The sequence below is a fragment of the Doryrhamphus excisus genome, chromosome 2, assembly GCF_030265055.1.
Source record: "Doryrhamphus excisus isolate RoL2022-K1 chromosome 2, RoL_Dexc_1.0, whole genome shotgun sequence".
Lineage (NCBI taxonomy): Eukaryota > Metazoa > Chordata > Actinopteri > Syngnathiformes > Syngnathidae > Doryrhamphus > Doryrhamphus excisus.
The window spans coordinates 10,829,948-10,842,724 of NC_080467.1; the positions used below are offsets into that span (position 1 = coordinate 10,829,948).

The 12,777-nt window shown below is 48.8% G+C and overlaps 2 protein-coding genes and 1 long non-coding RNA gene across 5 annotated transcripts in view; 2 read left to right on the top strand and 1 right to left on the bottom strand.

Moving 5' to 3' along the window:
* The first annotated feature begins 1,347 nt into the window (after positions 1–1,347).
* LOC131105443 (3-hydroxy-3-methylglutaryl-coenzyme A reductase-like) lies at positions 1,348–6,851 on the top strand. 2 transcript variants are annotated; one of them, XM_058053571.1, is made up of 20 exons: positions 1,348–1,503; positions 1,786–1,952; positions 2,208–2,319; positions 2,403–2,490; positions 2,739–2,823; positions 2,900–3,005; positions 3,086–3,192; positions 3,281–3,400; positions 3,486–3,619; positions 3,703–3,935; positions 4,004–4,122; positions 4,200–4,394; positions 4,460–4,618; positions 4,694–4,851; positions 4,933–5,038; positions 5,582–5,752; positions 5,826–5,966; positions 6,035–6,193; positions 6,273–6,427; positions 6,494–6,851. In XM_058053571.1, exons 2-20 carry the CDS (start codon positions 1,791–1,793, stop codon positions 6,546–6,548), a joined length of 2,565 nt encoding a protein of 854 aa, XP_057909554.1. In that variant the 5' UTR covers positions 1,348–1,503; positions 1,786–1,790; the 3' UTR covers positions 6,549–6,851. The 2 variants fall into 2 exon arrangements, with proteins under 2 accessions (XP_057909554.1, XP_057909563.1); XM_058053580.1 differs by having other exon boundaries at positions 4,007–4,122.
* LOC131105462 (ceramide transfer protein-like) overlaps positions 6,701–12,777 on the bottom strand; it is a 45,368-nt gene continuing 39,291 nt past the window's right edge. The window contains exons 6-18 of one of the 2 annotated variants that reach the window (XM_058053608.1): positions 11,072–11,179; positions 10,822–10,957; positions 10,476–10,541; positions 10,261–10,418; positions 10,100–10,192; positions 9,939–10,022; positions 9,740–9,832; positions 9,555–9,650; positions 9,054–9,186; positions 8,908–8,978; positions 8,700–8,828; positions 8,482–8,611; positions 6,701–7,809 (exon numbers count right to left, since the gene is read on the bottom strand). In XM_058053608.1, coding sequence (XP_057909591.1) covers positions 7,682–7,809; positions 8,482–8,611; positions 8,700–8,828; positions 8,908–8,978; positions 9,054–9,186; positions 9,555–9,650; positions 9,740–9,832; positions 9,939–10,022; positions 10,100–10,192; positions 10,261–10,418; positions 10,476–10,541; positions 10,822–10,957; positions 11,072–11,179 — 1,425 coding nt within the window. In that variant the 3' untranslated portion in view covers positions 6,701–7,681. Of the gene's footprint in view, positions 7,810–8,481; positions 8,612–8,699; positions 8,829–8,907; positions 8,979–9,053; positions 9,187–9,554; positions 9,651–9,739; positions 9,833–9,938; positions 10,023–10,099; positions 10,193–10,260; positions 10,419–10,475; positions 10,542–10,821; positions 10,961–11,071; positions 11,180–12,777 lie in introns of both variants that reach the window. The other variant, XM_058053604.1, reaches the window with a different exon arrangement.
* The window catches only part of LOC131105475 (uncharacterized), a 15,664-nt gene continuing 13,728 nt past the window's right edge, over positions 10,842–12,777 (top strand). The window contains exons 1-2 of the long non-coding RNA XR_009119941.1: positions 10,842–11,216; positions 11,292–11,398. This is a non-coding gene — a long non-coding RNA (uncharacterized LOC131105475). The remainder of the gene's footprint in view (positions 11,217–11,291; positions 11,399–12,777) is intronic.

Below are 12,777 nucleotides of genomic sequence, written 5' to 3' on the forward strand. Positions count from 1 at the left end.
TCCCCTCCCATTCACACACGCATAGGATTGCCATTAACATGAGTATTTTTGTAATGGATGTGTTTGTGCTGCTGCAGTGGAAGAGAAGGAGGGAGCAGGAGTTGATGTTATAAATCACTAGGAAACCCCCCCCCCATCACCCCCCCCCCCCCCCCACACACACACACACAAACATACACGCTGGCTCACATTCACTAAGTTGCTACACACAAACACGTACGTGTTCCCTCTCCCTCCCTCTTTGTTTACCCCCCGGGGAGAGCGAAGTAAGGTGGGGGGGGGGTCCTATTAGCAACACATCATTCATGAAGACTCACATGTTCCTTCTGCACACACAAACACGTCTAGAAGTCAACTTCTATACATACACAGTACATAGCCTACACAGTACATATATACTGTACTCATACTCATACTCATATACTCATATACTGTACACAGTATATGTATACCAATATCAAAAATATCATGTTTCATTAACAATAAAGATAATAATGACGTTTCACAACATGAACTGGATTTATAGCTTTTATAGCTTTTAAAAAAACAAGTAGCATGTGTTTATATGTTATATATATATATTATATATATTGTATATATTATATATATTATAGCATGTCACGATTTAGTTACTTTTGTTATTATTGTTGTTGTATTATTTTAGAATCAATACCAATGATTGTAATTCTTGTGTAATTTATATGTGGAAGCTTTACATGTTGTATTATTTTTATACTATGATGTTATTTGTGTTTATGGTGAGTATTCATCAAGGATATTCATTGGTGTAATATTTGTGTATTTTGTATTCCAGGTAGGTAACAAGTGTATTTGGGGCCTTTGTAGCTATAGTTAAGATGACTTGTTTAGTTTTTTTTTTTACTATTTATAAAAATGTCACCATAGTACATGTTAAAATATTTTTAAATTATAGGTCACAATATTATTGACAACTTTTGTAGATTTTATGACTAGTTTTATTATTCATGGATTTGGGGATTTTTAGTTGATTTTTGTGTTATGTAGTATACTGTATGTCAAGTGTGAAATGGTGCAACTCATTCATATTTTTTTCCATCCTGTATAGTAATATCATACTTTTCTGGTCTTTCATTCTCGATGACCTTTCGGTGCACGTCAGAAAAGGCATTGAGTGGGGAAACATTGCCACCTAGTGGGTTAAAATGACACTTGAATTTCTCGTTCCATTATGGCAGCGAGGTGCTGTGCGTTCATTCAATTTCTCCAATGTTGATTCGATTAGTATTTTACGAACGAACATTTTTTTGTTCATTTTAAAGTAAAGTTGTGACGTTCGTTTTCGCCTTTTAGACCCAGCAATGACGTAAATGAAGGGAAGTCCTCCCCTCACTTCCGGGTCGCCATATTGGTTACATCAGCTTACACTACAGTTTTGGCTAGGTAGCTTGCACGTCCGTAGAGGGACACGATATTCCTGTCAAGGAACTATGTATCTAAACATTTGGAAACTGAGCTTTTGAGGTACGAAAGCGTTGTGTTACTTTATTGTGTAAGAGTGTTGTCCTTGTTGAGTGACAAAGTAACATTTTGTACGTCTGTTGTAGTTCGTATGGGCGTGACAGCTAATGCTAATGCTAAGGCCGGTTAGCTACGTTAGCTGATCGTAAACGCAAACGTTGCCTTGGGTCGTTTGTGGGTTGACGCGAAATTGTATCTAAAGTGCCATTTAAACTGCATATAAGCTCTCGAATGCCAATGTAATTATGCTGGAGGGGATATCTCATTTTCCGTCTGTTATCCCAGAGACCATGTTGGCGAGACTGTTCAGGCTCCACGGGCTGCTGGTGGCCGCCCACCCGTGGGAGGTGATCATCGGCACGCTGGCGCTCACCGTCTGCCTCATGTCCATGAACAGCCTGGCCGCCAGCAGCCACATGTGCAGCTGGAACAACTGTCCCAAGGTAGACCAGGTAAGACGAAGGAGAATTCCCTTTCGGGTTGCTATTTGCCCACAATCCTTATGTGAGACATGAACACAACAATGCTGCATTTGCATAATGTGACTTGCATGTTAAGCTACAGCAACATTATTATTGTTATTAACATTGTTACGCCCAAGAACTAGGTTACTGGAGTAGTGACACCTTGCCACACCATTAGCTACTAGCTGGCTAGCGACTAGCATCACTACACACTTGCTCACAATGCCTTTTTTTTTTTGTTAGCAAGTCCACAGCAGCGACGTTATCATCCTAACAGTCACACGCTGCGTCGCCATCGTTTACATCTACTTCCAGTTCAAGAACCTCCGACAGCTGGGCTCCAAATACATACTGGGTCAGTATGATGCCGTGTTTTCAGATGCGTGCATGCGACAAACGTTAAAGCTCACCTTAAGTGTTTTTTTGCTCTTCCTGCAGGCATCGCGGGATTATTCACACTGTTTTCCAGCTTTGTTTTCAGTTCAGTCGTCATCCATTTTTTTGGCCGAGAGCTGACGGGCCTCAAGTAAGTGACTTGATCATTAGATGCCCCCAAGTGCCGCACTCGGGGATGGAAAGCTGCTTTTTTATGAACTCCTGACAGCAAAATGTGTGCAAATGCGTTTTTAAATCACATTTAATCATATTTCTGCAAAGGTACTTGATAAAAAAAAAAAAGATGATTCATTGTAGCGGCGCTCTCTTAACTCCTGTCAGTTGTTGTTTTCATTCATGCTTTAATGTAACAGTTGTCTTCTCCTCTCCCTCCCGCAGTGAAGCGCTACCTTTCTTCCTTCTCCTCATCGACCTTTCCAAAGCCTGCACGCTGGCCAAATTTGCCCTCAGCTCCAACTCTCAGGTAAGCACCCACGTGAGCGACGATGCTTGATCTTCTCATGGGTTCTAAACCTGCATGGTGTATCGTGTGTGCACAGGAGGAGGTGAGGGAGAACATCTCCCAAGGTATGGCCATCTTGGGTCCCACCTTCACTCTGGACGCTCTGGTGGAGTGCCTGGTCATCGGAATTGGGACCATGTCAGGTAAGGAGCTTCCTGGGGGGGGGTCTCCTTAGCTGTTCAGGAGATTTTGCGGCCAGCTGAGCCGAGTGGTTGTTTTGCAGGCGTGCCGCAGCTGGAGATCATGTGTTGCTTCGGCTGCATGTCGGTCCTCGCTAACTACTTTGTCTTCATGACCTTCTTCCCCGCGTGCGTCTCCCTGGTTCTGGAGGTGAGCAGATGTTTGATGGACAGCGCAAAGAGGAAAAGCTGGACCATGGTGTCCATTTATTGAAGTGCGTGTATTGCTGTGTGTGTAGCTCTCCATGGAGAGTCGCGAGGGTCGTCCCATTTGGCAGCTGAGCCACTTCGCCCACGTGCTGGCCGAGGAGGAGCACAACAAGCCCAACCCTGTGACGCAGCGGGTGAAGCTCATCATGGTGGGCGGCGTGCATTCAGCCTCGCCGATGTTCATGGAGACATTTTATAACAAGGATGTGTTTTTTTTTTTCTTCTTCCTTCAAGTCTCTGGGTTTGGCTCTGGTCCACGCTCACACTCGACTGGCGGCCGAGCATCCCGGACACAACCGCACCGTGGAGGGATCCGTGCAGAAGAGGCTGGAGTCGGGCGCCTCCATGCGTCCACTGCAGCTCAACGGGTAAAACATCCTGAATGTCTGTCACGTGATCGCTTGACCGCCGTGATCGCTGTGTCTTAAAGCTCTCTCCGTCGTCCCCCCAGCATGGACCTGGAGCAGGTGATCACGCTTGGCCTGGCACTGCTGCTCGCCGTCAAGTACGTCGTCTTTGAGCAGACGGAGACGGAGTCCTCGCTGTCCATCAAGAGTCCCATCGGCAGCAGCTCGCCGCCTGCGCAGAAGCTGGTGACGGCAGAGAGCTGTCGCAGGATGGACCTCAAGAAGACCGCCATTGCCGCCGCAGAAGAAGAGTGTAAACTCGTGTGCGGGGAGATGGGTGAGGCTCGTTCTGTTTCGGGATGAATCAACGGCGACGTTGATCTAACTGCCCTGATTGGTCCATAGAAGACACGAGGGGACCCCCGGCAGCTCCACATGGAACTGAAGATTCCTCAGCACAGAGCGTGTCAGATGTAGCACCGCGGACATTGGAGGAATGTCTGGACATCCTCGCTGACCCCCAGGTGAGCTCCTCACAGAGGGACGAGCATGCGTTTGGTCTCAGTGTCAGGAAGTGAAGGCGGTGCTTGTCGTCCTTCAGCGAGGAGCCCGTTGCCTTAGCGACGCCGAGGTGATGAGCCTGGTGGCGTCCCGCAGCATCCTCAACTACAAGCTGGAGTCTGTGCTGGAGACCCCAGAGAGGGGCGTGGCCATTAGGAGGGAAATGTTGTCATCAAAGCTTCCCGTCGCCTCCGCCTTGTCTTCACTTCCTTATAAGGACTTTGACTACGCCAAGGTGGACGCCAAAGCGGTTTCTTATTTCCATGGTCCGTTTGTACAAACTATCTTCCCGTCTGGCAGGTGATGGGCACCTGCTGCGAGAACGTCATCGGGTACATGCCGGTGCCGGTTGGGGTGGCGGGTCCACTCCAGTTGGACGACAAGCAGTTTTATGTTCCCATGGCGACCACAGAGGGCTGCCTGGTGGCCAGCACCAACAGAGGCTGCAGGGCTCTTTCTGTAAGCGTCTGCCACGTCTCACGCCGACTTGTCCTGTCCATTATTCGCGTTTGCCGACTCTCTGCTCCTGTCCAGCTGAGCGGGGGCTGCCACAGCAGCGTCCTCGCTGACAGCATGACCCGGGGGCCCGTTGTACGCCTGCCCTCGGCCTGCCGGGCCGCCGAAGTCAAAACGTGGCTGGAGAGCTCAGACGGCTTCAGCAGCGTCAAAGAGGCCTTCGACGAGACCAGCAGGTTTGCTCACGACACTCTCCACTCTCCACTCTCCACGCATCCTCCTTTCCTCCTCCGCCATCAAACATTTGTGGTCGCCAGGTTTGCCCGTCTGGAGAAGCTGCTGGTTGGCTTGGCGGGGAGGAACCTCTACATCCGCTTTGAGTCTCGCACAGGCGACGCCATGGGCATGAACATGCTATCCAAGGTACGACCACCGTCATATGTCGTAGCCTGGTCACTAGGTGGCAGTAATGACACATAATATTGGGACATTAGCTTACATTACCTTGCCTTAACACCACATCAAGTCAGCCATGGCAGTCCCACATGAAAACAGTTCCCAATCTGTGTGGAAGCGGTAAGTTTTTGGCTTCTTAGTTTAGAAGAAATAAATTAGAAGATAACTGGTTGGTTCGCTAGTTGCCACCTCGAGTCCCTGCTGCACTGGAGTTGCATAATGTGGCGTAAAAGTGACTATAGGGGTGTTTTTTCATGTCTACAGGGCTCTAACAATGTATTTAGAAAGCCATAAACAGATTTTCTAAATTGAACTCTATATGGGGGAAATTTGTTTATCGCAATCAGGTCTGGAACCAATTAACTGCTATAAAGGAGGGATAACTGTATATATTTAGTTGTTAGGATCCATGCATTATTCACAGAGAAATAAACATCGTCTGCACCTTTAGTCACAGTGCAATGATGTATGCACAAGTTTTAACGAGTCATTTCCTTGGTGTGTGTTCAGGGCTGTGAGAAGGCTCTGCTCCGTCTCCAGCAGCAGCACCCCGACATGGAGGTCCTCTCCGTCAGCGGCAACTACTGCACCGACAAGAAGTCCGCCGCCATTAACTGGATCTTGGGCCGGGGAAAGTGTGCTGTGTGCGAGGCCACCATCCCCGCTAAGGTGGTCAAAGAGGTAAAAAAAAAACCTTTGGATTTGTGGCGTTTGCAACCTCCTGTAAAATGTGTCGTATGTTTTTAACGTCAAGGTTCTGAAGAGCAGCACAGCGTCTCTGGTGGAGCTCAACATCAACAAGAACCTGGTGGGCTCGGCCATGGCGGGCAGCATCGGCGGTTTCAACGCGCACGCCGCCAACATTGTAGCGGCCATCTTTATCGCCTGTGGGCAGGTGAGTCATGGCGAAACAAAACGGGATCAATCTTTCGAGTGTACTTATAGCGTATTGTGTGATGGCAGGACCCCGCACAGACGGTGGGAAGCTCCAATTGCATCACTCAGATGGAAGCTACCGGTCCAGACGGCCAGGACCTCTACATCAGCTGCACCATGCCCTCCATCGAGCTGGGCACCGTGGGAGGGGGCACCAACCTGGCCCCACAGCAGGCCTGCCTGCAGGTACTTTCACCTCGTTTTCACCTAGTTTTAAAAGTGGAGATACAAGGTTTCCACAAAGTCCTGTCATGTTCTCTGTTAGATGCTGGGCGTCCAAGGCACCAGGCCCGACCAGCCAGGAGAGAACGCTCGTCAGCTGGCCCGCGTCGTCTGTGCCACCGTCTTAGCGGGGGAGCTGTCCCTCATGGCGGCCCTCGAAGCGGGACACCTTGTCAAGAGTCACATGACCCACAACAGGTGAGCCGTCCACCACATCCACATGTCGCTCGTGTCGCTGTCTCACGGTCTCATTCCGTCTCCAAGGTCCAAATTAAATTTAGCACAAGCTATGTCATCAAATCCTGGGGGTGCTGTGTGACCACGAAAGACAAAATGGAATAACTTGAGGCTTTCCTGGACGCCCCATCTGGAGAGTCTGCATGCGGACTAAAAAGACTTGAATTCATCCTTCAGTGCCTCATGCAAGGTTCTCTTCTTTCTGAATGCTTTTTTGTTTTGTTTTTTAATGAAGAAGAGCCATCAGTGTTCCAGGCGGGAAACCCAAAGCCATAATGTTAAAACTTTGATGTAACTTCAGGGTCTTTAACAGAAGAAGCTCAGAACTGGCCTTATGTCTTTTGTGAGTCTCTGTGTGTTCTAGAATATTAAATTATCAAGCTTACGTTGATGGGTGTGCGTGATTGGAAACACACAAGGGCAGCAAACACGGCTGATGATGATTTATTCCTCCTCCTTCCAGCATTTAGTATGAACATTCAACTAGCTAACTGCTACACATGTTAACATGTTGACTTGAGCTTCATGTTGTCATTTCGCCACTTGGTTGAAATGGAAGATAGCATTTATGCAAGACTCCAAAGCAACAAGTGTTTGTGATTGGTAAAAGAGATGGAGTCAAAGTGCTTCAATTGAAGGTCATCGTTTGAGTGGCCACAATGACGATGAAGGATTGAAAGTACACGCTTTCAAAAGGTTGTCCTTTTAATCCCTCACATGAATGAAATTAAGTCAAACCAATGCAGCCACGAGGCACTTGACTAGTGGTAGTGATGTCACAGGCGTTCTATCAGCACTTCCTGATGGAACCTCAAACTATTCCTAAGGCATTTGGGCTTACACACAATAACAACAAGACAACTTTTGCTTAGAAATTTAGCATGAAGCTGAAAGGTTCCTTTCCAAAAAAGGTGTACAATGGTTGGACATGTCCCACCCTCAGCGCTGACGGTGCGCGTTCATTGGCTGGACATTCTTTGAACATCATTGGGCTCAAAAGGTGACCACAGCCCTCTGCACTTTACAAATAGTGATAAGTCTTTAACAGTCTATTTAGCAAAGATAGCTTGAAATCTCTTTACACATTTCTTACACAACATACGTACATTTCTCTGAAGCGTGTGATTTAGTTATGTATCATGTAGCCACCAGGGGGCACCACAACGACCGACTGGTACCTGGTAAGATGTATCTGGGGTTTTTTTTATGGGATGTTTAGAACAAGATGGGCTTGCCGGCGTTTTTTTCCTGCACATAGGAGGTGAAGCGCTTCAGGAACTTGGGGTACTCCCTCTTGGCCACCGCCCTGAGCACCGAGGCGGGGGCCCAGCCACCAGGATTCACTGTGGACAGAAGTGGATGAAATTAAAATAGTTTTAGCTGTGGTACCATAACTATTAGTGACAGAATAGTGATGTCATTGTACTGTTATACTGTTAACAGGACCACCACTACTATTGGATGATGAACATATTTCCCCACATGGCGGTCAAGGGTATTAAATGGGGGTTGGGGTGCATTTGATTCCATTCAGTAAGTGCTGCTGTTGGTGAGCAATCTAAAATGTATGGGATCAGGTAGAGTAAAGCTAATTGGAGTATTGATTGTTTTGTCTTGTATAGCAATCGTACTTAAAGCATGGTGTCTATTGGAGGAAATATGGTACTATTGTTTGTCTCAGAAGATTAAGATGTGATTTCTTGTTCAGGAACAAAAACTTGTGGACACTAAGCCTGGGTCGATAATAAATTAATTAATCACACAAATGGAAATAAGCGGATAATGTGCGTGCGTGTCTGGTTTCCACCAAACAGGCAGGAAGAGAGATCACTCTGTGGATTGGTTTCAGCGTGTTTGTGCCACAGAAGCCAGTGCCATATCCAAGTATCTTTTCGCTGGACTTTTCTTAACGTCAGGTTAAAATCTGGTCTTATTCTTGTAGACCCAATTGTATGTATCATCTCGTGACACCCCAATTGTGTGTGTTTATGATGTACTCCCTCGAGGTGACGTACCATTGGCCACATAGGTGATTTTACACAGGACGTTGTCTCTGCTGATCTCCTTGTCGCCCTCTGGTGGACTGACCAGGGTCTGACAAATCATGGCGATGTTGATCTTGGCGCGGACACAACGGCTGCTTGGCTGCAGGATGCAAAAGAAGGCAAAAAAAAAAATTCAGCGGAAGCAGCTAATGGGACGTGGTGTCCTCCCTGTGTGCTTTGCATCGCACCTGCGCGTCCTCGTGGTCCACGGAGAAGTTGCACACCAGCCAGGTGTCTGGGTCGTTCTCATTGCTCGCCACAATCTTGCGCATGGCCGACAGGTAGAGGACATCCCTCTGGGAGGCGGGCCACACCCTCTAAGGTACACACGGCCGTTAGGCGGACCACCCACAGCACATACAGCAAGTGTGCAGAGAGTGGTGGTGGTGGTGGTACCTTGTGTGTTTGGTAGACGATGACGGCGTTATCAGACAGCGTCTCCACGATGTTGAAGTTCTCGATGGTGGCTGCAGAGAAGGAGAAGATTCAATGAGACAAAAAGTATCATTTAACCAATGAAGGTGGCGAGGCCAAGGACATACTCTCCCAGTCGTTGCGGTAGGCCGTGTCCCAGAAGTAGTGGCACACCTCGTGGCCCGTCACGCCCTTCACAGAGTGGGTGGCCTTCAGTGGGTCCAAAACGATCCCGTTCTCCTCCACCTCCCTCCGATACACCTGAACACACACACACAAGTATGTGACAGATGATTGACTGGAAGATTCGAGTGTCTCGCCGCAACACAAGTGGAACCTCCTAAGTCAAACGTCCCTGAGGTCCAACAAATGTGGAATGCAGGCAACATTTTCTGCAAAGGTACGTAGTGGATTTGTGATGTAAGCTAAGACATCAGCTCACTGACACGCCACCACAGCACAGTGATGTCCTCGTAGTCATGTCGTATTTGATGAAGACTAACCAACAGGTACCTGTTGCAGTCCTCCTTACTTCCAGGTGGGCACAAGCTACACTTGAACTGACATTTTAAGTTGATATCGCTGACAACCAAAAAGATATCATGCATGTATATATTCTTTTGTTGTACCTTCATCTCCCCTTCCTCCACCACCAGCTGCCAGTTGGCATCGCCGCCGACATCCTGGAGGGAGTAGGTCATGTGACTCTGCACCATCTCCTCCACCTGGAGGAAGACACGTTGGAATGGTTGGACTACAGACCAACAGGCTACAGCAGACATGAGAAGAAGAATGAAGGAGAAGGAGAGAGAACCTGTTCAGCTAATCTGTGAGAGCCAGAGCTGGAGAAGACGTCTGGTGGTGGAACTGGACTGGACCTCTGGGTTCTTGCCTTGTCGGTCTGACACTGGAACACACAAAAGCAACTTCAGGAAACACCAAAAAGACAGCAGATGTTGCCACCAAGCGGCTGTAATGACGTCACTGCAGATGGTGGACAGGATGTGGAATACCTGTTCTATCTTGTCCTGTCGATCCAAGGCAGCTTCCACCGCGTCAAAGAACTCCTCCTCGTTAATGAGGCTGTTTGGCCCTTCCTGCCAACGAGGAGGCAACAGGAAGTCACGTCAACAGTTCACACACACAAGATTGGGTAGCTGCTACGTGGCATCACCTCGTAATCTGGACCTCCAAAGTGGGACTTTTTCTTCAGCTCATTCAGCGCCGACTTGTAGCTCTCCTCGATTCGTCTCCTCTTCTCCATCTCCTGCAAGCACGCACGCAAGAGGAAGTTGACATAAACGGACCTCCACGGAGCAGCCGCAAGTCAAGCACCTTGTCCAGCCTCTTCTGCCAGCTGTCCTCCCTCTTCACCATCAGGTCAATGCAGTGGGACAGAGTGGCCAGGATCCCGGCGGTGGTGGCTTTGAACGTGATGGCCTCGCCTTTGAAGTCGATGCCGTTCACGCCCTTGGGGTTGGAGCACTGGAAGACTGCAGAGAAGCACATGTTAGCATGCGGCTACGCCCGCTGACGTACGGTGGACTTACGTTTGTCTTTGCTGCCGTCTCCGTCAGTGCGGGTGTTGGGGAAGTCATCCTCGTCATCCTCCACAACTGAATGAATGACAGAGCACTTGGGTTACAGTACACACACGACACACACAGACACAGCCTTGACACCGCTGTGCTCGCCAAGATGACAATGGGGTGGTTTCATCTTGAGAATGGAGCAAGGCTGAGAGGGAGCGGAATGAGAAGAAAAGGAGTGGCGAGCTGCCAGGTGCCAATGCTCAGCCAGCCAAGACAAGCGTGAGGGGGGGGTAAACAAAAACACTCATTGAACATCAACATCAACGCCTTCTGAGGGCCACGAGGTGTTTTTGTGGTCGCTTACTTTTGTCTCGTTGCAGTTCGTCCTTGGAGACGCCATCGGCGCAGCCGTCAAAGTATTTCTGCAGCGTGTCCACCTGTCTGCACAGGATGTCTCTGAAGGTCTCCATCTCCGCCAGCTTCTCTCGCAGGCTGTGGCCCTTCTAGAAGGAAGACAACGTGATCAGATTGAGCTCCGGCTGCTGTGAGGGGTCAACATGGACGGGACTTTGGTGTCACTGCACATCCACGGTGAAGTCACTGCAGAAGGTCACCTTGAAGGAGGAGGTAGAGGTGGCCGAGTAGCCGCTGGCGGCTGACGTGAGGGACAGCATGGAGCCATGTCGTCGCAGGCTGGACTCGGAACCATAGCCGGGGTCAGCCTGGAAAGAAGAGATGCTCAGACAGGGGCCAGAGAAGGTAAATGGCACCTTCAAGTCCAGCAGATTTGCAGCTGTGTTAACATCTTCAGCGTGATGTTTATTTGCTTTCCAGCTTGTGCAACCATGGCAACAACAGCGCTTCATCTGCCTGTGCCCCCTTAAGAGACACTACCACGTTGCACCACCAGGAGGCAGTAAAAGCACAGACATGTGACCAAGGTAACTATGGGTCAATGACCAGGAGTAACTGCTCATGGATTTCAGACTTCTGAGCCAGCACTGCTGTGTGCTAGTCCACATAATCAGCTCAGACGTGACGAGTGCGCGTGCACGAGGCTGCTCAATCTGTAGCATGCACGCACGGCTTTGCTTGTGCGGAGTATGGCAACACCCCCTCTTTAAAGGGCTGCTTCTTTGTCAGCTGACAGCCCTCCTGTTGCACTTCTGCCACTAACTGTGTGTGTGTTGAGTGTTTCTGCTGATTCAACACACACACTCTGACCACACTTCTCCACGGCTACAAAGCTGTTTTGCGCGATAAGGAGAACGTAATCAAATCAGCTGCCGGGGGAGGGGGTGGGGGGGCAGCTTTAGCAGCGCAACAGATTGTCATCACTGTTGAAGTATTGTTTGCGTGGCGTTTTCGATCTTGCCAGCGCTGGAAGAGCAAGTGGGCCGTAATGTAATTCCACAATAAATCCTGCTAATGACACCATCTTTTCAAGAGACATTTTAAACAAGTGTTGTGTTTCCAGGGAGACACGGGCCTGGAAAGTGCTGGGAGGGATGAAGAGTGGGGGGGGGTTGCTTTTGGTGGTGACTCATGGTGGGTGGGATGACAGCTCAAGTGTGTGTGTGTGTGTTATTGGATGTGCATGAGGTTGAGTCATTGCCTATGAGTCAAGATGCTTCCTGGTGATGACTGAGGGGAGGGGCCCACAAGGGGGAGTGGGGGGATTTCCCTAAAGTAAACAGTGAGTGAGAAGTGACCGGTGTAGCGATGCAACTTCCACATCTGGCTCAGATACATGCAGAGCACAGGTTAAGCTGATGCTTTTATTTTGGCGGCCAATGTCGCAGAATTTATAGCCCATACGTACATACATATAGAAATACGAATGTTCCATGTCAATACTGCCTTTTAACACTACATCTTACGTTTGATCTGGAGTCAGCCATGCTGTGTTTTTGACATGTACAAGACACATTCACGCCACGCTTACAAGGCCATATGAGAACTAACACTTTGTTGTGAAATCACATGTTTTTTTTTTAAAAAGGAGGAAGAGAGATGCTTCCTGGTGGCAGGCTGCTGTAAAGTTACCCCCAGCAACTATTAATACTCGTGTGTGAGAACTTTCCATCATATGAGGCATTCAGGGCATGACTGTGACCTTGTGGTTCGCAACCCTGGTTCTGGCTCACAGGCTGGAGTTGTGGGTTCTCATCTCTTCATCCTCCCATGTCCTACAATCATCCCTGCTCGTTTAACTAGAGTTGGTGGAATGTGGTGGACTGGTGACCAGTCCAGGGTGTACCTCCCTTGTTTCTCCTGCCCTCTCTGACACTCTGATAGAAACACACACACGCACACAACC

What these genes read in the sequence shown, in the direction of transcription:
- LOC131105443 (XM_058053571.1), top strand. Translation starts at nt 1,791, where the DNA reads ATGTTGGCGAGACTGTTCAGGCTCCACGGGCTGCTGGTGGCCGCCCAC. An exon ending in ACATCCTCGCTGACCCCCAG is followed by an intron (nt 4,123 to 4,199) that starts GTGAGCTCCTCA and finishes GTCGTCCTTCAG; the next exon opens with CGAGGAGCCCGTTGCCTTAG. An exon ending in CACAGCAGGCCTGCCTGCAG is followed by an intron (nt 6,194 to 6,272) that starts GTACTTTCACCT and finishes GTTCTCTGTTAG; the next exon opens with ATGCTGGGCGTCCAAGGCAC.